General features: G+C 43.2%; 1 protein-coding gene across 1 annotated transcript; it reads right to left on the bottom strand.

Annotated features, from left to right (window-relative positions):
* Window positions 1–1,902: 1,902 nt before the first annotated feature.
* SNAPC3 (small nuclear RNA activating complex polypeptide 3) lies at window positions 1,903–24,028 on the bottom strand. The gene is made up of 9 exons (XM_040540956.1): window positions 23,379–24,028; window positions 15,507–15,584; window positions 14,396–14,480; window positions 13,520–13,624; window positions 13,017–13,166; window positions 7,209–7,291; window positions 5,784–5,948; window positions 4,622–4,729; window positions 1,903–2,823 (listed from the first exon to the last, which is right to left on the bottom strand). Exons 1-9 carry the CDS (start codon window positions 23,615–23,617, stop codon window positions 2,676–2,678), a joined length of 1,161 nt encoding a protein of 386 aa, XP_040396890.1. The 5' UTR covers window positions 23,618–24,028; the 3' UTR covers window positions 1,903–2,675.
* Window positions 24,029–24,682: the final 654 nt, after the last annotated feature.

The raw sequence follows: 24,682 nt of genomic DNA, 5'->3' as shown, positions 1-24,682 counted from the left end.
GAGGCAGAATTAGTTTAATGAAAGAATAAATTCACATAATTCTCTTCTCCCTGCTGTTTTTTTTAAAAAATAAAAATACACACAGTGGTGCAAGAAGAGTCTAGAAGCTGCCTGGTAAGAGCCAGCTCCAGCTGGCTCCAAAGGGGGCCCGCTGCTGGCCAGAGCCAAGCCAGTAAGCAATCTGTGCCTCTGTGGTAACCTACTTAGGAAAGGGAAAAAAAACTACAACAGCAGCCTGTGGAGAGGCCCCAGGTGAAGCAGGCTGTCCCCCTGCAGCCCATGGGTCCCACATGGAGCAGATCTCCACGCTGCAGCCCGTGGAGGAGCCCCCGGTGGAGCAGGTGGATGTGGCCTGGAGGAGGCTGCGGCCCATGGAGAGCCCCCGCAGGAGCAGGCCCCGGGCCGGAGCTGCAGCCTGTGGAGAGGAGCCCACGCAGGAGCAGGGGTCTGGGGGGAGCTGCCGCCCACCCGTGGGGGACCCGTGCTGGAGCAGTTTGCTCCTGGGGGATGGACCCCGTGGTACGGAGCCATGTGGGAGCAGTTCTTGAAGAGCTGCTGCCTGTGGGCAGCCCCCGCAGGCTCAGTTCGGGAAGGACGGCATCCCGTGGGAGGGACTCCACGTGGAGCAGGGGCACAGAGCGACTGTGAAGGAGAGGCGGATATGAAGTGTTAGGGACTGACCACAGCCCCCATTCCCCTGTGCTCCTCGAGGGGAGGACACGGAAAAGGGTGGATGGGGGGGAGCTATTTTTAGTTTGGTTTTAGCTTCTCACTGCTCTAGTCTGTTATTAGTAGGCAATACATTACACTAATCTCCCTTATGCTGAGTCTGTTTTGCCCATGATGGTAGTTGGTGAGCAATCTTTCTGTCCTTATCTCAACCCACGAGCTTTCTTTTTTTTTCCACCATATTTTTTCCCCCGACCTTCTGAGGATGGGGAGTGAGAGCAGTGTGGGGTAGCTTAGCTGCCCATCAGTGCAATACCACCACACTACTGCTAAAGGAAAGCAAAACAGAGAAACTAATTAAGACTACACACGCACAAAAACTTTCAGATTACCTTCTTAAAATTCACCATAATAAGGCATCAAAGAACTAAACAATAGGCAGCTGATATAATTTCTAAAGCTATGTGATCTCAGTTCCAATACTTAAGAGGACTGGGAAGCCCACGTTATCAGGATGCAGCTGACAGAGGACAGGGTTGGGGAAAAGATGAAGATGAGGGAAAAAAATACAGACGTTGCAGCCAGGAGTGTATTGCAGGGGATTTCAAAGCAGCTGCTACAGCACTGCAAAGCAGTCATGCCTTAATAGTCTGACTTGTGGCAGTTGTAGAGGGCAGGGCAGTTCCTCTTCCACGGATTCCTGCAGGATAAGAGAACTATCAAACCATCACGCTTCCCAACACCTGACAGAAGGGCTAGGTTCACTACTCCATTTTAAAAATGAACAGGCCAACAGTGGGCTGGCTTACAAGACAAAAAAAGTCACGTCCTTTTTTTGGTCCTAAAAAACCACTGGTTTACATTCACACAAACTAATGCGCCACTGGAAAGCAGTCAGGTATCTGTATGAAGGAGTTTCAAGGCATCTAAGATAATCAAGTGAACATGTGCATAATTCAGGCCATAGGATCTGAACAGCAGTTCAGTTCATCCAATACATTACTAAATGCAGGTTATCAGAGTAGGCAGTCTTTTACACCAACCAGAAGTAGATTTTTCTAGGAACTGGCTGAGGCTCTCAAAAGAAAAGCAGTTACTTTACTAGCTTTCCTAAACAGCCAGATCTCCCCTGAAATTCCCTGAATTCCAGATTAAAAATTTAAAAAGCAAGACACTAGATAGGTGTATTCTGCCTCGGCAAGCAGAGTTTCAGTTTAACACAAGACTAGTAAGTACAAATTGCTCACATTTTAATAGAAACAACAAAAATATTAAAAAGTACACAATGAACACTAATTTTGAACATTTACAACTACATACACTGTAAACATAGTTAATCAACTTATTTGAAAGGCAGACTACAGTTCAGTAGTTGGCAAAATGTGGTTTGCTCTTCACAGAATAAGCCCTCAGAGTCAACGTGCAAGGACAGCAGGAGCTTACAGATAAAAGCACCCACTTTTTAATGGGAAGACCTAGAAGATAACCAACACTATGAGCTGTCTCCTGGGGAGCATTCTCCTCCCAGCAAATTCATCGCACCGATTTCCAGCCTTGTTCAGAGATGACCACTGCCAGTTTTCCAGGTAAAATGCCCAAAGACCATTTTGTCATCCTTTGAGGTTAACAGAGCCTTGGATGCAAAGGATTTCCCAAACAAAAACAAACAAAAACCCTACCAGCTTTTACACGGGCATTCTCAGGGCATTCTCTTCAAAACATCCAGATTCTGAGAGTCTAATCTCCAAACTACTGTACTGTAGTAAAAGTATATTAAAAATGTACTGTATTAAAATACACACCTGAGCATATTTTTCCATGCTAACTTATCTCTGTGGATGTAAAGGTATACCAAAAAGATTTTAAGTGCGAAGAGCTCCTTCCTCCTCATAGGAATTAGAAGTTTAACCAAAAATCCTACAGTACGCTCAACACTCAAGTTGTTTGGTGGTTTTAGCAGCTAGAGCAACAGATTCATCGATGTAGTCCACTGAATCATGCAAGTTTTAGTTGAAAATCCCAGGATCAACATAAGGATATGCAAGAAACTCCCCCAGTTTACTGCCTTCCGCATCATAGTGGAGCATTCGAAAACAAACATCACAGAAGAAACAAGGATCCTCTGGTGCCAGACTGTCTTTGTTGGTTACCCACCTGCAAGTTACAAAATACAAGTATTTTCCATGCAAGCCAAACACACGACAAACATCTCAATGTTTTACTCAGAGCTGGGGATAGCATCAACAAACATCAGTACGGTTACACCGAAGAGGTACTACATATATTGCATATTTACCATCCCAGGCCTACAGCGATTTCCTAACTAACCCCTCTGCCTATTCTGTGTCAATCTCAGCTGATATCTGCCACTGCTGCCACTTCATGTCCTGTGGAACCCTCAGATCTTTATCGCTGGTACAGTGCACAACAACAACAAAAAAAAAAAGTCAAGAATCTTCTGTCCAGCCTCTGGCTATTTAAGTCATAAAAGATAAATCTGTTTTACCTTACAGTGAGAAACCTCGATACAGAGCACGCACACGACTGACTCCGAACTACTCTTGGAATAACCAAATCCATTTACAAGTCTGCAAGAAAGGCCTGGGTGATGCAGACAGGGCAAGGAGGGACTGCTGCACACCCCAGCAAGCACAAAAATTAACATGAACACAGCTGCCAGCACAAAGAGGGGCTGCCATGTCACTGAGCAATTAATTTATGGTAGCCCTGACAGCTCAAGGCTTCTGGTGATTAAAGATCCTATCTGCACAGATTACAACATACAGGACAGACAGCCAAAGCAGCTCTGGCACCCATGGTTTAGCATCTCCCCACTTAAGCTTAGTGCTTAATCCTGGTTTTAATTTAATGCATTTACATCACCTCTGGTAATGCCCTCCCTATCCCATCTTTCCCCCAAACTGACCCTTTGGCTCCACCCCCCCCTTCTGGCCAAATGCCTCACAGATTATAGCCACTTGTGAAGGCATTCTGGGGGCTCTGCTAGGAACCCTAGAAGAGGCTCCCGTCATGATGGAAAATTGGCTCTTGGCCTAATTCCAGGCAAACTCTAAGAGTTGCCTGGAAACTTGCAAACTAGCAAGGTAACATAACACAGCTCTGGTGTCAAACTGGGGCTGAGTTTAAGCTCGGGGGGCAGGGGACACACAAGGGAGGCAACAGGTGTTTTTATAAAGAAATCATTCAGGTCTATAAAACCAAGGAGCCTAGTTCAGTGCATAGAACTCCTTAAGAGAACTTTCTACTAGGACTACTGAAAGGCTTTCTCATGTCTAAGTAAACAGCACTAAACACTACAGTAGCAACTTCACGTTCTGCTCTTTTATCTGAAGAAAATCTGTGCATCACAAGAAGTTACTTCAAGTACACCAGCACAGTACAGAGCTTCCTTGTAGAGGTCTGAAGTTTATCTGTGGGGGAGCTATATGCCATCTGCTTCTGAAAATCTCCAGATTTTAATATATTACTTTGAAGTCGGACAGATCCATACTTCCCTCTACTGGAATGTTAAATGCTGGATTTAACAGAAGCTTTGTAAGAGAATTTATATCTCGCATCTTTTGTCATAAGGTAAAAATGCATCGTACTCCCCCAACACTGAGGTTTTCAAAAGTAAGTAACAGATCAAGAGCTCAGCTGTATGTATGCAAAAGAACCTGAGCCAAAGAATTAACCTCTGCACCATTACAATTCTTTGATCATCCTGAATCATCTCCTCCCAATGACTACACCTGCAGGAAGCCTTTTCAAGGGACACCTGCCTGAAATATAAAATCTCAGAACACCTATGGATGTTTGGATGGAGATTATTCACATAGCATACTAAAAACACACAGAGCTCCAATTATTATTATTTTCTGGAAAGTTAGTAGAAACACCTATAAAGATTTGTTTAAGAAGACACCTTAAAAAGATAAATTATGTAGCATACCTGGCTGTATACATTTTGCATACAAAGCATTTTCTGGTACATAACCAGTGTTTCTTGATTAACAAGGGATAGAGGTTCCTGTCCAGGCAATCATCATGATGAATAAGCCTTGAAGGAAATAAATAAATACACAAAATACAATAAAGACTCAGACACATTGGAGTTGATCTGAACATAAGCACGGATGCAGGACTTCAATTCCAGTACAAACTATGACTTTACTTCTGCTTAGCATTTCTCCAAGTCTTCATCTGTATTAAGATGAGACTGCTCGTTGCACCATCTGTGGATTTTATTATCAGAAGTAAATTTAGTTTGTGTTACTAACTCAAATTTTCAGACCATCTACTTTAGTCATTCAAGCAAATAATTCAGAGTAAGTTACAGTTTAAAGCTTATACCTCCTACGTAGACTAACAGGCGCATAACTAGGAGAATATTCAGAGGTTCACAACCCTAAGATCATCATCATCGTGTGACATCCAGACCCTTCTTTGGGTTGTATTCCTCTGAGAGATACCTTTTATTAACAATACTTAGATATATCATGCTTCTAGAAGGAAAAAATGATCTACAGACACTCAGAGGAGTGCTCTCTCTACCCTTCATATGTTAAGCAGAGCACACACAACAGTTCTATTGCTGATGTGGTTGCCACCTCACAGCCACTGTCACCTGCTCCTTCTCTGCTTTGCCCATCCACGTTACCCCACTATTTCCATTCCTCCATCCCTTTTTCAGTTCCTGCAGCCTGACACTAAGTTTAAACTACCAAGTCTAGTTGACTGTAGCCAGAGCCACTATCCGCAGTGTGCTGCCCAGTGCTCCACAATTATTATGTAAATTTGACACACACTGGCTTTGCATAGAAAAGGCTTTTCACTGTGGGTGCCATTCCTCCCATACCACAAGTCATGTCATGCTAATAAGAAACCAGATTTTTTATGCAGGTCAAACTATTACAAAAAAAAAAAAGCAAGGGAGATCGCTCTTCTCCTTTCTGACGTGGTATATGGAATAAAGTCTTAAATAAATCCTGCAGAAAGACACATGAATGATCTTAAAATTAGTCTAACAGATATTCAGCACCTAAATGTCTGAAGTTTGTCCACTGAAGGCTTGCTTTTAATTGCCTGGCAACTCCCAAACAGCAGTAACTTACCTTATATCCGTGATGATAACGATGTGCTCGCAGTTCCCTTGGTGGCAGAAAAGGTATGGAAAGCCAATTTTGAGGGACAAATCATTAAATGTGTAGTCCTCCATTTTAACAGACTGAAGATTTCCATAGCCTCTGTCATGGGCTTCTGACCACTCGATGACTGTTCTGAAAATAGAAAGGTCATCAGCATGGCAAGGCTATAAGCTGCAAACATGCAGAAAGGAAGAATACTCCTTTTCCTTACTTTCTGGGGAACACGCAGTGCTCTTCAGTGGGATACAGTTTAACAGGTTGAAATGAAGAGTTCACAACAGATGTAATGACGTAACTTCACAGCAGTAACACAGCTCTGCAGAACTGTGCGCTGTTCTTGTAGAAGACCTGCATTTAAATCCCTACCAGGTAGCTTCACGAGGAGGTCTAGTTAGAGTGCACACTACTGATGGCACCCCATCCAGGCCAGGTTGTTTGCCGCCCAACACTTCTAAAGCACTCCAATTATTCAGGTCACCAGAATATAATTTTTGTTCCTTTGGTCTATGACTTTGTTTTAAAGCTGTTGGTTTCAGTTTTTTTAGTGTTTTTTTTTTTTTCCCCCAAGAAGAAACAAAGCTGACAACTGCACAGCTATTTAGGATTGGAAGGGCACTAGTCACTATTACAATTATTTTCAGTATACCCCTACATACATGCCATTTCACTATAAACCGTATATTCGCTATGAACTGTGTATGTCATCACAGGCTTTTCCATAAAAATCATTGTTGCTCAAGGACAGAAAGAGAAGCAGCAGCAAAATAATTAATTTCTTTGAAATCACATACCAAGTTTGGCACAACAGGAATACAGTCCAAACTCATAGCTCTTCCATACCATTCTAACACCACCATCTCCTGACGTGTCAGCAAGTCCCCACTTCCTCAAAACAAACAAGGGCGTATAGCTTAAATGGTACGTATAGTTCCAAATAAGAGATACCTGAGACTCTTGGGAATGCTGTCTCGCATTTCTTTTCCTAACAGTCTCTTTTCTGGTTTAACCATGAAGGCATTCAGCACAATTTCAAGATGGAGCAGAACAACTGATTCCCACACAGCTGAGCCTGCTGTCGTTCTGACCCATCTTCTACATCACAGACAAGTCTTTTGGGTGGTCATCACAACTAAGGAGGGCACTGAAAAAGCCAGTACAGACTGACAGCTGTGAATGTTTTCCCTTTCACAGTGTTTCAACACACCAAAACAGAATTTGTGAGAAACAACTTCATTCTTCCTTTTCAAAAGTGATATGGGTAGAAATGAAAAGTCCATTCTAGATTTACACACTAACCTTTCCAGTCTTAAAAACACCACAAATCATAATAAAAATTTAGTAAATTTCCTGTCCTTTAAGGTTTTCCATAGTCTATGTATATGAATACTGTACCTGCTCAGATCTCTGCACTCTGGATATCTTCTATCGTTATAAAAGATGCCTTCAAAATAAAAGAAAGCAGATTTGTAGAGATCCTGAGAAAGAAAGAGAAGTCTGCATTAGTGTTACAAGATAATTAACACCTTCAACATTACAAGAACGTCAAAAAAATGAGCACTTCAGGTATCCAGATTACTTTTAGAGACTTCATTCTACAGATTTCTGAGATAAACCTTGCTCTGGTTTTAGATGCTGACAAGAAAGCTCATGCAGTTGCTCTGCTGATATTATTCTCAAGGCAATATAGGTTATTTTAATTCTCTTATTCCTATCTCCATCATAGCAGTTATGGATTTCTATAAAACACAAAACACCACAAGGAACACTTGGGATGACAGAGAATAATTGCAAATTATTGCAAATCCTGTCCCCTGCACGCGCGCACACACAACACAGACAAGACAGCTACACAGGAGCAGTCCCTAGTCACATCTACATAAACAAGACAGACATGCAATTTTGGAAGGTTCAATCCCCTCGCCTCTGGGGGATCAGAAGAAAATCTACCTTCCTTCAAAATACTCCCTTAATTACAAAGTTTGTCACATGCAGACAGGCATCCTGGTACCAACCTTCTCTATCAAATATTATTAACAAGTTGTGGCGTTCATATCAGCAGTGCAAGCATCGTCACTTTCCACATCATCCCAAGAAACTGAGCTAACCTATGAGCTGTCCACGCATATGTAACAAATTCTGCAGAAGAACTACATAACTATTTAAGGTAAAGTCATATCCATCCATAAAAAAAGTTCCTGCAGCATGCATATTCTTGAGAAGGAACAACATATGGAGAAAATATCCTACTCGAATAACACAGTCAAAGTATCGTTACGTTTACCTATCCAGACTGCTTGCACAGCAATATTCAGAGAGCTGTCCTCTCCCAAAACTAAAGTTAGAGCCATACTTTATTTCTATAAAATAGTAACTGTGTGTGGTTTTGTAACTAATAAAGCTATTACAATAGGAGAAAGAAATGGAATAGAATATCATTATATATATACACAGAAAAAAGTAAGATGGGGAGGAACATACAAACTTTTTATTTCAATACTTACATCATTGATACCTAAGACAAAAGTAATTCCTTAATTAAAGCATATATCTGCTTTCTGTAATTCCTTTTTCTGTAATTTCCACAATTTCCTTTTGTTGGTTTCAAAACAGTCTTTATACAAACAAGCAGTCTGAGCAGAGAAAAGATGACCAAAAAATCTGTGCTTTTTTATCCATATAACTTCACCTTTAAATTGTGTTCTTCCAAGTTCTTTTGGAACAAGTCTATCCTGGATCTTGGGCTGCAGAAAAAGGCCAGCTTTGTACTGCATTTATTGTTAGAGATGAGGGAAGGTTGAAGGGCACAGACTAAACCTGCCTCGAAGCACTTCAGAGCAGAACACAGACTGCTGCTTAGGAAGCCATTCTGCGTATGCTGTGTATATAACTATGCATAGCTATAGCACACACAAGTGACGCTGAGATATACTGTATACATATATAACCCCAAGATTCTGCGGAGTCTGAGTCAGGTCTTTCCTGATCAACACTAGCAAGAGATACAACTCACACATTCCTTCTGCTCAGACTTTGCATTATCCTTCAGTACGCAAGGAGGAATGTCTCATCGCATTTCTCCAGGGGATCCCCATAGTAATAATATTCACACAAAAGATCAGGAACGTTGTTAAAGGTATCCATGTCTGTGGAATAAAACACCTCAATATTGACTACTTTTCTTCAACATCCCCCTTATGTTGCTTTGACTCAAATGCTTCTTTACAAAAAAATTAAAATGGCACAGATGCAAAGAGTAAAATCACAAAACCCAGGATGAAACAAATACTGCCTACTTACACCAACAAAATCCAAAAAGTCTCCTGCCCTCTGTATCAACTGACCAGCTACAGATGTTTCCCTAACCATTGAGAGCAGGAACTTGATCCTTCTGCTCAGCTCATGTACCCCAACTGTATTTCAATAGAAGAAAAAGCAGGCATCAACAGCTACCTTGCATACAACAGCCTCTTTTCTGTAGCCTCTCATAGTGCCACTATGATTTAAATTAGCTTCTAGGATCCTTCTAATAGTCAAAAATCTGGAAAAGCTAACATACTTTTAGCAAGTATAGCTGCCACTTCCTCCTAGACCAAAAGAAGATAATTCTACCCCAATGATAGCTGATTACCTACCTGCTGAAGGAACATGCACATTTTATTGTGAACATGCAACTTCATTGACATGCACTCAGCCTATACTCCACTGTTTGTTGCAATTCCTAGTCATGTTTCCAGAAAACAAACAAATGAAAGCAAAGCACACCTCTCACAAACAACTCCTGCTGGGAGGCCAGGCATGGTAACATTCGTTTACTTTGTAGAAGTTATTTGTGTTAGGAAGCCACATCTCTCAAACCTGTCTTCTAGGAATGCTTTGACAGTCTCAGATGACTCCTCTGCACGCACAGGAAGGGAGTTTACCCTCAGAACTAATCAGCTACTGCTTTAGTAGCTAGGTAGAAAGATTATTCTACTTAATTTATATAACTGAAAAGATGGAGGACATCTTTCAGTTGTCTTAAACGGGAATGTGCAAAATTTTCATTTTTATGTATACAACCATACAATACAATCAGTACTATAAATAATATACTATCAACGTAATATAAATTATGTAATATATAACAGCTGATAATATACAATCTGACAAGAAACCAGAGCATACTGGTTCCAGAGTGCAGAGTACACTGTGATGTCTCTTCAGATTGTACAGAAGAAAGCAGAATGTGCAGGTTCCAGAGTACAGAGTTCACTATGGTTTCTCTTCAGATCATGTATTATCACACATTATATAAATTATATTACGTTGATAATATACTATACTATTAATTTATAACATTGGCCAAACAGCTGGGCCTAGAGGGTGAGATCAGTGGCACAAAATCCAGTTAGAAGCCAGTAACTAGCAGTGTACCCCAGGGGTCTGCAGTGGGTCCAGTCCTTTTTAACACCTTCATTAATGATCCAGATGATAGGGTGAAATACACCCTCTACAGGTCTGCAGATGACACAAAACTGGGAGGGCTGACTGATAAGTCAGGGGGTCATCCTGCCACACAGAGGAACCTCAACAGCTTCGAGAAAAGGATTGTCAGGAACCTGATGAAGTTCTGCAAGGAGAAGTGCAAAGAGAGATACAGCTACTGGACAGAGTCCAGTGAAGGGTCGTAAGGATGAAGGGACTGAAGCATCTTTCATACGAGGAAATATTGAGACAGCTGGAACTGTTCAGCCTGTAGACGGCTCAGAGGAAATCTCATCAACATGGGTACACAGAGGATGGAGCCAGGCTATTTTCAGTGGTGCCCAGTGACAGGACAAGAGGTAACAGGTGCAGACAAACACAGGAGGTTCTGTCTATACATCAGGAAACACTTTACAGTGACAGAGCACTGGCACACGCTGCCCAGGGGCTGTGGAGTCTCCCTCCTTAGAGATCTTCAAAAACTGCCTGGACTTGCTCCTAGGCAACCTGCTCTAGGTGGCCCTGCTTGAGTATGGGAGGTTGGCCGAGATGACCTCCAAAGGTCCACTTCCAGCCTCAACCACCTTGTTATTCTGTGATATATCTGATGTAACATATTACCTACATTATGTAATTTCAGTCTTTTCAATTGGAGTACTTTTTTCTTTTTGGACCTTTTTTCTATATCCCCAGAGAATATCAGGAAATTGGAGCAGAGATATATAATCTTCATTCCTACTTTTGATCAGCACCGACTTACAAACACCAAAGCATTTACTTATCCTCAGGGTACATGGTCTCCCATCCTGGAAGTCTGGGATGGGGAGCAGAAGAAACCCCCACAGTTGTGGTAGAAACAGTCAGAGACCTGCTGCTCCACCTGGACCATCACAAGTCCATGGGGCTAGATGGGATCCACCCAAGGGTGTTGAGGGAGCTGGCGAATGTGATTGCTGGGCCGCTTTCCATCACCTACCAGCAGTCACGGTCATCTGGAGAGGTCCTGGATGACTGGAGACATGCTAATGTGATGCCCATCTATAAGAAGGGTTGTAAGGAGGACCTGGGGAACTACAGGCCTCTCAGCCTGACCTCGGTGCCAGGAAAGGTGATGGATCAGGTCATCTTGAATGCAGTCTCGCAGTGTATGCGGGACACCGGGGGATCAGGCCCAGTCAGCATGGGTTCATGAAAGGCAAGTCCTGCCTGAGCAACTTCATCTCCTTCTATCACCAGGTGACCTGCCTGATGGATGAGGGAAAGGCTGTTGATGTAGTGTACCTAGACTTCAGCAAGGCCTTTGACACGGTCTCCCACAGTATTCTCCTGGAGAAGCTGGCTTGGACAGGGACACTCTTTGCTGGGTTACTAACTGGCTGGGCAGCCAGGCCCAGAGAGTGGTGGTGAATGGAGTGAAATCCACCTAGTGACCGGTCACCAGTGGTGTTCCCCAGGGGTCAGTGTTGGGACCCATCCTCTTTAATATCTTTATTGATGACTTGGATGAGGGAATTGAGTGCTCCCTCAGGAAGCTTGCAGATGACACCAAGCTGGGGGGAAGTGTCCATCTGCTGGAGGGTAGGAAGGCTCTGCAGAGGGACCTGGACAGGATTGGCAGAGGCCAATGGCATGAGGTTCAACATGGCTAAGTGCCTGGTCCTGCACTTTGGCTGCAACACCCCATGCAGCACTTCAGGCTTGGGGCAGAGTGGCTGGAAAGCTGTGCAGAGAAAAAGGATCTGAGGGTGTTGGTCAATGCTCGCCTGAATGTGAGCCAGCAGTGTGCCCAGGCAGCCAAGAAGGCCAACGGCATCCTGGCTTGTATCAGGAATAGTGTAGCCAGCAGGACCAGGGAGGTGATCGTCCCCCTGTACTCTTCTCTGGTGAGGCCGCACCTCGAGTACTGTGTTCAGTTTGGGGCCCCTCACTACAAGGAGGACATCGAGGCCCTGGAGCGTGTCCAAAGAAGGGCTACGAAGCTGGTGAAGGGCCTGGAACACAAGTCCTGTGAGGAGCAGCTGAGGGAGCTGGGGTTGTTTAGTCTGGAGAAGAGGAAGCTCAGGGGAAACCTTATTGCTCTCTACAACTACTTGAAAGGAAGCTGTGGGGAGCTGGGGGTTGGCCTCTTCTCACAGACAACAAGCGATAGAACTGGAGAGAATGGCCTCAAGTTGCACCAGGGGAGGTCCAGGTTGGAAATTAGGAGACAGTCAGGCATTGGAAAGGGTTGCCCAGGGAGGTGTGGCGTCACTGTCCCTGGGGGTGTTTAAGGAAAGGCTGGACATGGTGCTTAAGGAGGTGGTTTAGTGGGTGACATTGGTGGTAGGGGGACGGTTGGACCAGATGATCTTGGAGATCCTTTCCAACCTTAATGATTCTATGATTTGTGTTCAGAGATGGGAAGTCCACCTTTAGCTTTCCATTACCTCTGGTGTTTCAGAATATTGTTCAGTGTAAAAAACAGTCCACATGGACGCATCTCCACAAGAAGTCAATGCTAGTGTTACTACTTTCCAGCAATAGCACTAATGACGTTTCTCTTGACATGCCATCAAAAATGTACAAAGCAGGTCAGCTTGGCAATGCCACTAGGAAGTATTTACTTGTGGTGCAACCCCCACTCAGAACCAAACTAGCTAAATATAGTACTGAAGGGACAAAAAAACCAACCCTGCCCCTCTCTACTATGTATTTTCCAAGTTCTTACACATTAGTGGTCCAAGCAGAAGGTTTTACCTTGCTGATGTGCTCTGGTGCTTGATCTGGCTGACTGCTGAACTCTCCACCTATCTGGAGGTCACTGACGCAGGAAATTGAGTCTCTGAGTTCAGTGAGCTTCTGGCTGCCCAGTACAAGGACTGTCTGATAGGGTTTGTGATCTTTATGCTACAAAAAAAACAGCATAAAAGGTTCAAGTGAAAATCACTTCAGTAGAAGAACTGCTCTTGGGTTGACCGCTTGAGGTATTTAATAGCAGCACACCACCTTCCTGTTTAAGATTTAAACAGTATCTCGCCTCAGCCTCTTTTACAGATGGAAATTACTAGTTTTATGTAGAAATATCTTTGTGTATACCAGTACCACACGGAAAACGAGATTCTGTAAAAGCCTTGAGAAGTTACCACAGTTGAAGGGTTTACCATGCTTCCTCAGTGGTGATTTTAACTGTTTGGGAAAGCAATACGTTACCTGAGCAGGGAAGAGGCATTAGAATACAGCCTATAGGATTTAGTACCAACCTTCTGAAGTATGACAGGATAGAAAATGTTCAGAGTTAAAAGCAGTTCTCCCTCTTCTACTAGGTCTACTGGATTGTCTGGCCTCTTTCCAATTGCATGTGACTCCTGGAATAAAAAAAAAGATACAAACAGATATTATATTGGCAACCTTTTATATACCACAGTCCCTGAATAAAAGTCTGAGAAACTCTGTTCTAACCATCACTTGTTTTTGACTGTCTTTTTGTAGCCTTCTGAATTAACAGCCTCGTTCCTTCAACATAGGAAAGTGAAAAATTGTGGTTTCAAACATTTCCCTTCATTTCTCAGCTCTGGAGAAACTGAGGTGCTTTTGACAATTAGAAACACCCAGCTACTGTGACAAATCAGAATGGCTGAGAAACAGGGGTTATGAAGCTCAGAACTAGGAACTTTGCCTCTACTGTTTTCCTCTTTCAGCTCTACAGAAACCAGCTGACAACTCCTGATACATTAAAGCTTAGATACCAACACAGGACTCTGCAAGCAACAATGCTATGCAGCAGTAATCTGCAGTAAGTTAGAGCAGTAACTCTATGCTATATAGTAAGCTCATACAACACTCAGTACACTTGACACCCTACACAATGCTTTAGTAGCAGCCAAGTAAAAGCAGTCATACAGCAGTAATGGGGTGGAGTTCCTCCTTACCATGTTTGGTATCAACAGACTAAGAGATGAGTTCCTGTGCTATCTTTCTATAAAATGTCTTTAATCTCAGTCATTATCTTCAGATTCAGATCCGCAAACATTTACAGTGTACACAGGTTCCCAGTACTGGGAAAAAAAAGCAACCAGTACTTGGATTTTGGCTGTGCTAGACTGCACTGAAATCCTGTGAGATGATGGAAATCTTACCATCTCATAGGCAAGAGTTTCTTGCCTGCAAGCCCGATCCACGATGATTCTTTCTTCTCTCCTCTCCAGTGCCTTCCTTCTAATTCTGAGGGACAGAAACACAGGACAAAAACTTCATTAAACTTCTGTACGCAATCTGTAGACATATTTTCAAATAACACAAGGCACTACAGTGCAGCTTTCAAAGAGCAGGATTTCTGGCCATCTTAGTACAACCAACATTTGCAATAATCCTGTCTGCCAATTCCCGTACATCATTCCAGGTTGTGGATTTCAGCTTGGTTTTTTTTTTTTTTTCACACTCAAATTATGGTTTGTTTGTGGGCAGTTTTTTAACACGAGAAAAAACAACAAAATGTTGACCCTGCAGAGACTCTATAGAAGAACACTTGCTACCTTTGAGGAAGCTATTTCTTCTAGTCCTCACACTTTAGAAAAATCCAATTCATACTCAAGCAAAGAAGAAAAAAAGAAAAAAATACAAATATTCTCAACCTCAGGACATATTTTTCTACAAAGAACTTCTAAAAAAAAAAAAGCGTGCCACACCTACAATACACATATTTAACCACTGTGCGAATAACAAACTCATTTTAACTTCCAGGACAAGTCTATTCACCCCTTCAGATCTTCCTGAATGTTTTCAGGAAGATTTTGAAGAAGTATATGGCCACAATTTCAGTAGTTACACTTTGGATGTTACAATGGGACTGCGGGTTGCTGGAGATAAGAACTACAGATTTGTTTTTTAAATTTTTATAGAAACCTTCTTCACATGCTTTCAAGAAGTCTCCTGTGTGCTCAAAATACAGGCACTAATTCAGAAGCACCTAGGTTCAGGAATCCTCAGTTCTTCCAGGAAGAAACATGGCATATTCTGTGTCATACCTTCATAAAAAAAAAAACAACTAAGTAACATTAAAGCAGAAGGCTCATATCAACTAGCTTGTCCTAAAATGGTGTTTCTGCCCTTAGAGCGTTTCTAGACACTGCTTCAGAAAGTACACCATGGCCTAGAAAATGAACATGCAGCTAACCACGCTGTTGTGTTTGTTTGGCCTTTTTCTCCTCCCTCAAATGAGGACACAGACAGTACATCGTAGCAACGTACCGAAGAGTTAGTAAACTGCTATCTTCAGGAATAACTTCTGGGTCCTCTTCTTTATCAGAAGACATTAACATATCAACACTAGGACAACAAAGAAAATAATTATTACACATTTTTTCATACTTAATGAAAATCAGTAAGTTATTCTTAAAAGGAACAAAGACAGTAAAATGCAAATAAACAAGGCATAGCTTGTACAGCCTAAATCAACTCTACTGCCCTTATGCCTGATAAGACAGAGAACCAGAAGTCAAAGAGTCCTGGATTTTTTATCTAGCTTTCACAGAAATTGGGCAAATTTTCTTTATTTTGCATTCTTCCTAACAAAGCATAGCCGTCTATAGAGGCGTAACAAGCCCCGGTAGAGATGTGTGTCCAACACTTTTTATAAACTTAAAAATGTCACTTGACTTTTTCAAATCCCACCCACCTGCTCCAATTTTCTGATGATATATGGCAAAACGGATTCAACCAAAAAGGACCATCAGCCTCAATCCATATGGCAAAGCTAACAACTCAACTAAGCACATGTAGGCAAGCCACCACATTCACACAAGCACTGACTGCTGTATTAAGGCATTCATTTACACCAGACTTCTTCCAATGGGAATTAAACAACATTTCTGCCAAAAGTGGTAGGTCCACCCTTCCTTGCATCCTTCTTTCCATCCTCTGATGCTTTTAACCCTCACTCTTCTTGTGCCCACACTGAATCCAAAGTACAGCTAACTAGAATTTTTTGCTGTAGTGCAAATCACTGCAGGATGTAGGATGGAAGAGTGGAACTGTTTTGGCTGCAGTACTGATTTAAACTGACTATACAAATGTCACGTTTCCATACCATAAACAAGGATGAAATTTCTCACAGAATGGCTAAGGTTGGAAGGGACCTCTGGAGATCATCTAGTCCATCCCCCCTGCCAAGCAGGATCACCCAGAGCACATTGCGCAGGATGGCACCCAGGTGGGTTTTGAATATCTCCAGAGAAGGAGACCCCACAGCCTCCCTGGGCAACCTGTTCCAGTGCTCTGTCACCCTCACAGTAAAGAAGGGCCTTCTCATCAATACATTTGAAAAAAAAAACAACAACTGCAGAACACCACATCTGCATCCTGTCACAGTTTTTATAATATAAAGTTATTCCACATCACCCCACAAACAGACCCAGCAGTGTAAGCTTCAAATTAGACACTATTACACTAGCATCAGTTATCCTTTTTTTATCTAAAAACATACAGAAAAACACTGATTCAAAAATCATAGTTTTTTATCCAACATGAAAACTGTGTGAAAAAATAGCACTTAAAATAGAGAAGTATCACCCGCTTTCAATCAGACTTGATTTGTCTCCCCACTGTTTGCAGACTATATAAAGTCAGGGCTTATATCACTGCCTATGTCATTGTCCAGGTTGAATCCCAACAAACATTTATGCAAACCTCTCCATATGGAGAAGGAGAGCACTGGTGGAATCCAGAAGGAAAAAAAAAAAAAGATTGTACCATCTATTCTCAATGTAATGTATGATTTGGTTATATTCTTTTTCATTATCATCTTCTAATGTCCTCCATATGTCAACCATACTAAGCTCGGGAAAACTATAATTGCAGTAATGGATAAGTCATTAGAGTAGGACTGCACAGGAGTATACAGCAATTGAGAAATAGAAGTCTGGAATCAACTGCTATCAGCTGACAGCAAGTAAACGTCAGAGATAAAGTTTCAGTTCAGGGTAGATGCCCTACTTCTGATGACCCAATACATTTATTCTGCACTGAAGATTACTTGGATTTACTACTGTTTAGATGCTTTCATACCATCCAGATGTACTGTAAAAGAAAAATAAGAATTTTTCTGTGTATTTTAAGAGAAGATTCATTCAGATGTATTATTTTAAAAAGAAACAAATAAAAACAATGCAGCAATTACTTGCAACCCCTTAGAAAAAGAACCAACCTTATCCTTAGATTCCCACCAGAGGAACTAGAGGCAGAGGCAACGAAGTCAGCCCTGTATCGAATGCAGACTGCTGCTAAAGAACAGTCATTTTAAGCAACATAAAGGAGGACAAGAGTACTTTGGAGAATATAAAGCAAGCATCAGCTTTAGATAGGGTTGTTCTATGTTCTAGGTTGTTGTCAGGTAACTGTTACGAACAGCCCATCCACTGAAGTAAATATAGTCCCTGACGGGTAAAGTAATTCACAAATAACCTTTCTGTGGCCAATAAAAACAATCTACATCCCACCAGCTTGCCTAGGCTGTTTATTGAAGTCTTCCTGCACATGCATCAGTGACCTTATTTACCTAAAAATGCTGAATTTCTTGAGGTCCTGCCATTTTGCAAACATGCCTATACCCTTCGCTCTTTAAGCAACATGTAGGTTGTGTGCAAGATTTGAAAACTACTGTTGTAAAATTCCATCTACATCAAAGGCAACAAAACCCCATTTTGAGAGAGGGAGTTAGGAGAATCTTATCAAGTAGAGGTAGAGCACTGACAGTATTAAGCTAGTGGATGCCACTTAGTGTCTTTGCTAACTATTGTGCACTGTGCAAATTAGTTAAAGCAAGAACCCTTGGGCCCCTTACCAAGGTTAGTCTCTTGATAGGAGTGTGAGCCTATCTTAAGAAACTGGCAGAAACTGGTCCTGCGGACGGACAAGAGCCAAGGAGCAACTGAGTCTGCGCAAAGACAAGAGGTCAACTAGCGGTGACGAGGAAGAGTCACCAACCTTCATCCCCACAACCCCCAGCGACCACCACCAGGAGACACTGTGCAAGCGCAGATGGGAGGAGCTTATGGAAATGACTTCTTGAACTAATTTTAATACGAAGCGGGGACAGGTTATGCACACGTATAGGTGCATTGTGGAACTTCATGTATATGTAACTCTTTACTGCATATAACCATGGCAAGTTGCCGTGTCGCGGGTGCACAATTTTGGTGAGACTACCCCACGTGCTGCCCAGCGCTAAATAAACATACCTACTTTACAATCTTACTGATTGTGGAGTCCATTTTCTGCAATGGAATTTCCCTTCTACACAAGCATACAGTGTCAAACTCCCCAATACTTGCCTATGCTTTCCTTCCCTCCCATAGCGTTAGACAGCAATCTCTGGCTGTGGCATCTGCAGAAGGCCCACTAATCATCCACTCCAGGAAAAAACTAACATTCCCTAGAAAGCAGCTTCAAGAAGACACAGTGAAAAACACCTGTCACGCAAGCTGCTTCCTCATTTTCCGTGTAAGGTTGGAATGGTAGCTAGCACAAAGAGAAAATGACACTGGATCCCTGAGAGGCTGCATGGACCTTTGTGAGCCTCGATACTGCAATTTCAAACTCCTCAAAGTCAGAAACCTTTGATTTCTAAAGGAATGTTACATGCAGAATACCTTTTTCAGGCTTTTTAAGCAGTCTAAACCGATGAAGTATCTCACTGTATCACAGGCACTTAAGTCCTGAAAGACCTTGCTACATGGCCTTTTCTGCAGGCCACACTGGAGTAACTCCAGTGTGGTGGAACCATACCACTAATGCTTGGTCCACAGTCCTAAGAAAATCAGCCTTCATAAGGCATATGGCTGTTCCCCCAGGGAATTAAGTCCAGGTAGTGGGTGTCATGTGCCTAACACACCAAATTGCATGCAACAGAAAGCTTGCACCAGACGCACCCCACTCCTGAGTCAAGCTGATTCAAGACAAAGAGCAGTCATATGCACAACAGTGCACTCAGCTATGGCAGGGGAGGAAATAATCACAGTAAATGCCCAAATTGCTTAACAGGCATTAAGATGAACTGTAGGAGAGTGACAAGGAGCAACAGACGAAGGTCTCACTTAAATAAAGCATACAAAGCATTACACAAAATTCACGTCCCCTAGGAAGAAGGCTAAAAATAAAAAGGTTAAGGCCAGGCCTGTGGTAATTTTGACATGGAAACAGAACATCAGCAAAGCCTTTAATCACCATAGCCTCACTTTTCTCAGAATATTCTGGCAACACAGAAATCTTCCTCAGTTTTAGAAATCAAAAACTTCGAAGATTCTTTAGTATTTTGCCTGATGCTTTCCTGCTATATCAGATACAGTGTTTATACTACTCTCTATATTGCATATGTATTGAGGGCAGTACTTTCATCACCTTTGAGACACTAATGCTACGAGACGCTAAATACTAATACGATAAGATGCTAATGCTAGCTTAATGCAGCTTTATAACACATCCCTAGAGATATTTACAACTACCCCCTTCTAATAAAACAAGGTGAAGCAGGGCTGAAGAGAAATAAGGTACCCGTAAGCCTCACCTCCCCTGACCTACCTAAAATCCACACTGATCTAAGCCTGTCCTACACCTACCCAACAAATCACCCTGAAGGCAAAACAGAGTAACATAGCTGAGCACCTCCAGCATTAAAACACTTCAGTCTCTCAAACATCACTACTGAAACCCAGTGTAAATCTCTGTGCCAACTGACGGAACAAGAGTCAAAACTTGACCCTCCCCACACCTTGGTTATTTAAGAGAAAAGCTGATAGGATCTCCTAGCTGGGGACAGCATTTTACACCTGCACGCAATCCATACAACCGTGGTCTGCACGCAAGTTGAGCAGCATGCAAACTGTTCTTACTGAGTCAAATTCAAGTGAGTGAAGGTGGAATTATTTTCCCGCAAATAGAAAAATACACATGTGCAAAAAAAGAGCGATTCAACCACAATATACTGGGATGCACAGCAAGTTAAACAACTTTTAAATATTATTCCACTTCTTCTCACCAGAAGACTCTAAATCATAAGGAATACTTAAACATACACATATCACAAATATTGTGAAAAATATTCCACTATGGATTTTGGAAAACTTCATCCTGAGTCTATGAAAGATTCCCTTATCCTGCTACTGTTTTCTTTCAAACAGAGGTACAGCAGCAGTATCCACATCTTGCCATCTCTCTTCTAACCAAAGCAAAACAGCTTAACTTGCCAGAACTTCACTCACAAGTAGTTCAGTGAAGAAAATGTGTTCATATCCAACATGCCTTCATGTCAGTGCCTAGGAAACTATATTTAGGCTAATAACAAGTGTGACCAGCAGACTGCACAGAATAGATCTTGGTGTAGTCCACAGTTGTCAACTCCTCTCAAGGGACAAGTACAAACAGCTCAGAGCAGGCAAGTGAAAGTGATCAGAGGTGGTGACTTGAGGTTGGCCAATGTTAAGGAGAGATTCATGAGACTAGGACTATTTAATTTAAAAGTAAAAGCACGTGGAGATTAGGGATTGGGATTCCAGCCTGCATGAGGGAAAAGGTCACGCCAGGATGTGCAGGTTTATCTTCATTCTCCTGCAAAGCCAACAAGCAGCTGCCAGACGATCTGTTTTTTCTCCCTCATAGACCCTCTCTCCCTTTTTGCCCCCCTTTTCCAAACTTCCTCACTACACAGCACCACTTTCCATGGTTTACTCTGCAGCAAATGGTCAGCACTGCCCTGTAACCCCAGGAAACGCAGGCAGCAGATGAAACATAGTAGCCATAGATGGAAGGAGACAGAAGAGAGGAGCATGGAATAAATGAAGGGAAATATAAAGCACAGAAAATCTGCTTGAAATTTATGCAAAAATAGCAGCATACAGGATCAAGCAACAGGGTCACTGCAGAGAGTAAGCCACAGCACAGAACAGGAACTACACTACAGAGGGAGAGCTTAAAGAGTAATTCACACAGGTGCTGCCACACCAGAACACATGAACTGTTTCTAACACTAGCATCAGCCGCTATTTTTCCTAAGCCTAGTAATGCTAAAAAAATCCCAATCACCAGAACTATGACAGCTGAAGTAAAGCACTGGTTTAGTTACGCTAGCACTTGAAAATGTGAGAATGCTTGACAAGTTTCTCCTCCATAGAAAAGGCAAAATATAACTCACTGTCTTGATTTCTTCCTGCACTACAAGTGTCCCTAAAGGGTCTGATTTCTGAATGGCTTCCCAAACTTTCACTGTCACACACAACATACACACAGGTATGTTTTGGCTCCAACTTTGAACTCTGTGCTCCTAGGCTCCAATTCTGCATGTTTCTTGCCTTTTACTGAAGCAGTGTGGTACGTTCCTACACCTCCTCCTCCCTCTCAAGCACCATCACCATTTAAACAAGCAGTAATTATCAGCTAACGACCATCTCAAATAATGTTGCTGATGTTGTGACAACATGACAGCAAAGCCAACAATTTGAAATATAACTGTGGAAACATTTAGCAAGACACTCACCACACAACTTGTGCAACTTCATATGCATCTTGCACTTAGGGCACCCATATAGATCACGACTCCAGCTACATTACCAACCTTTGCCTTCTGGATCACATCTGAGACTGTCCTGGTTTGGCTGGGATAGCTGATTTTCTTCACAGCAGCTCCTTTGGTGCTGTGTTTTGGATTTATGATGAAAGCAGTGCTCACATCACACTGATGTTTTACTTGTTGCAGAGCAGTGCTTGCATAGCAGCAAGGTCTTTGCTTCTTACACTGCCCTGCCAGTCAGGAGGCTGGGGGTGCACCAGGAGCTGGGAGGGGACACAGCCAGGAAAGTTGGCCCTGAGGAACAGGGGGATGTCTTAAACTATGCGACATCATGCTCAGAAGTAAAAATGGGGGGAGATGACTGGGGGAGGCACCATACTCGGGGACTAGCTAGATATCAGTCAGCTGGTGGTAAGCAATTACCTTTCTGTCACTCTTTTCTTTTAATTTGTGTCCCCCCCCGCCCCACCTTTATTATTTTTTTTTTCTTTTTTTTTTTTCCTTTCTTTCTTGTTACACTGCTTTTATCTCTCTAACTGTTCCCTCTCCATCCAGCTGGGGGGAGCGACTGCGCAGCAACGTGGGGCTCAGCTGCTTGCTGGGGTTAAAGCACTACAGAGACTAAATTCATTCTACTCCATGCATGAAAGCGAGCCACCTCCACCTTGCTTTTGCAAAAACTAGTACATACTTCTCCCTCCTTGGAGGAAACAATCATCAAGGGTCTTGCACAAAGCTATACACAAAGCAACAGAGCTCTGGCACGTCTTTGTAACTGATGAGCTGCAGGCAAACCACCAACTGTGATGCTTTCTGCAGCAATTGCTGTGTGAAATCTGGCCTTTCCTAGAGGATGGGTAAGAGCAGGTGATTCTCACTACTTATCTGATCTGGAAGTCTGATGCCTCTCAGCTTTAACACATTAAATCCTGCTGCTCTAGCACCTGGATGGTTCTCCCCTTCCAGTGCTAACACAAGTTTGCAATTCACTGGTCTGCAAAAACGAGCAGAGCTACGTGGGAGCCAGTGCACAAGAACATGAGAACCATTTTTCTTTCCCTGACCTACTGCCAGCTAGGCAGCTCGGCAAAACAGCGCTGTCCCCTGCACCAAGAGTCAGTTGCGGAGCCTTGCATAGACCACACAGACAGCCCTGACAGAAAAAGCAGGCAGAGGATGAGGATGCACAGAGTCAAAAGCTACCGTACGGTGCCAGAGCCCATCTAGGCGGTGTTAACACAGATGTCTGGCTGCTTTCTTCATGTAAGTTCCACCTCTGCAACCAGGGCCTCCTAAGAGCACGTACATGTTCATACACCGTCAGTGTTACCTGATGAGCGGTGCAGGTATGCCTCTACATGCAGAGCGCTGAGGCTTTACGTGGTTAGCATGCAGGGCGCCGAGGCCTCTGCTCACCATGACAAGCCCACACCATAAGGAAAAACCCAGCACTGCTCTATAAAGAAACGCTTTCCTTCTCCACTATTTATTCCAGAGGAAAATAGGGGGGAAAAACCCACCCACCCCCCCACCCCCCCAGGCCCCCCAGCTCCCGCGGCCACCTGCAGACGGCCCGCAGCTCGGCCGCCGTCTCCAAGGCGCAGCCCAGCTCCTCCGCCACGGCCATGTCCCCCTCCTCCTCATCTTCCTCCTCCTCCGCCGCCAGAGAGAGGTCGGGGGGCCCCAGCTGCTGCCGCCAGCCGCGGCCCAGGGCGCCGACACAGAAGACTCGGCTGTGCAGCTCCCCCACCTCGTACTCGGGGACAGCCACCGCCGCCATGTCCTGCAGCGGCACGGACATGGCCACCGTCCCGCGGCGCCCCCTGGGGCCTGTAGTCCGCCATATGGAAACGCGTCACGTCGACATAGACGTGCCCGCCTCTTCCGCTCGTGAAGGAATCAGGGCGTGCGTGTTAAAAAAATAAATAATAATAATAATAAATGAAGTCCTTAAAAGCGTGCAGCGTTGGGGTGTTATATGGTGTCGTGCAGTCTTTCGTCGCGCCTCATTAAAATTTCTGCTATGGAACCAGCTAGGTTGGGAAGGACCTCCGAGAACACCGGCCCCAACCATCTTTCTGCTGAAATGCGAGTGTGGTGCTTGCCGACCCTTTTTTACAGCATTAGGATGTGCAGAAATATGATGAGTGAGGTTCTGGAGATCCGTAGCAGTTTACTTTCTTGGCACTGCCAATGTCTTTGCTTAAAAAGCATATATATATATATATTGACTCCATCTGTCCTCCCTGCCACGCAGGATTAATGATGCTTTCAGTTGCTTCAGTAGCAGTATTTTAGAGAAGGTACAGAGAACCCCGCAGTGAACAGCTGCAGCATATTCTCCTGTTAGAGCACTTGGAAATTAGCCATAGGAACAGGGTGACAAAGCTGCTGTTATCACCACCTGTTAAGAAAGAGGCACAAATAATCCTGGGTTGATCTAACCTGATACACCTGTTTCACATACCAATTAAACAAGAGCGTTCTCACTCACTTCAAGTCAAAATACTCTATTACTTCTGTAAGTATGGAAATAGTACTCAAAAAGGAGGAGCAGAGGGTGAGGTTAAGACCAGAAAAGTTTGCGAACGGAGGTCAGGTCTTTGAAAGCTACATGGAAGGGGCCAAGTGCAGACGGTGGTCACAGCATTTACCTGCAGCTTTTGCAAGAGAAAGTAGTTAAGAGGAGTGTGTAAGTACTTAGGAGTGGTAAGAATGTAATAGCACAGCCTATGATACAGGACCATATTTTGCTTCACTTAGCAATAACAGAATGATCTACAGCCCTGTGCCTTCCCCAGTTATATTTAGACTTGCACTTCAGTGCTAAATTCTTTCATCAGCTCTCGCTCACCTTTGCCTCTTA

Source organism: Cygnus olor, chromosome Z, assembly GCF_009769625.2.
Source record: "Cygnus olor isolate bCygOlo1 chromosome Z, bCygOlo1.pri.v2, whole genome shotgun sequence".
In the NCBI taxonomy this organism is placed as follows: Eukaryota; Metazoa; Chordata; class Aves; order Anseriformes; family Anatidae; genus Cygnus; species Cygnus olor.
This window is presented reverse-complemented; position numbering and strand designations above follow the sequence as displayed.

Coding starts and splice junctions, on each gene's coding strand:
- SNAPC3 (XM_040540956.1), bottom strand. CDS start 23,617: ATGTCCGTGCCGCTGCAGGACATGGCGGCGGTGGCTGTCCCCGAGTAC. Junction 14,481..15,506: donor AGCAGTTTACTAACTCTTCG/GTACGTTGCTAC, acceptor TCTGTCCCTCAG/AATTAGAAGGAAGGCACTGG. Junction 13,167..13,519: donor ATCCTGTCATACTTCAGAAG/GTTGGTACTAAA, acceptor TTTTTTTTGTAG/CATAAAGATCACAAACCCTA.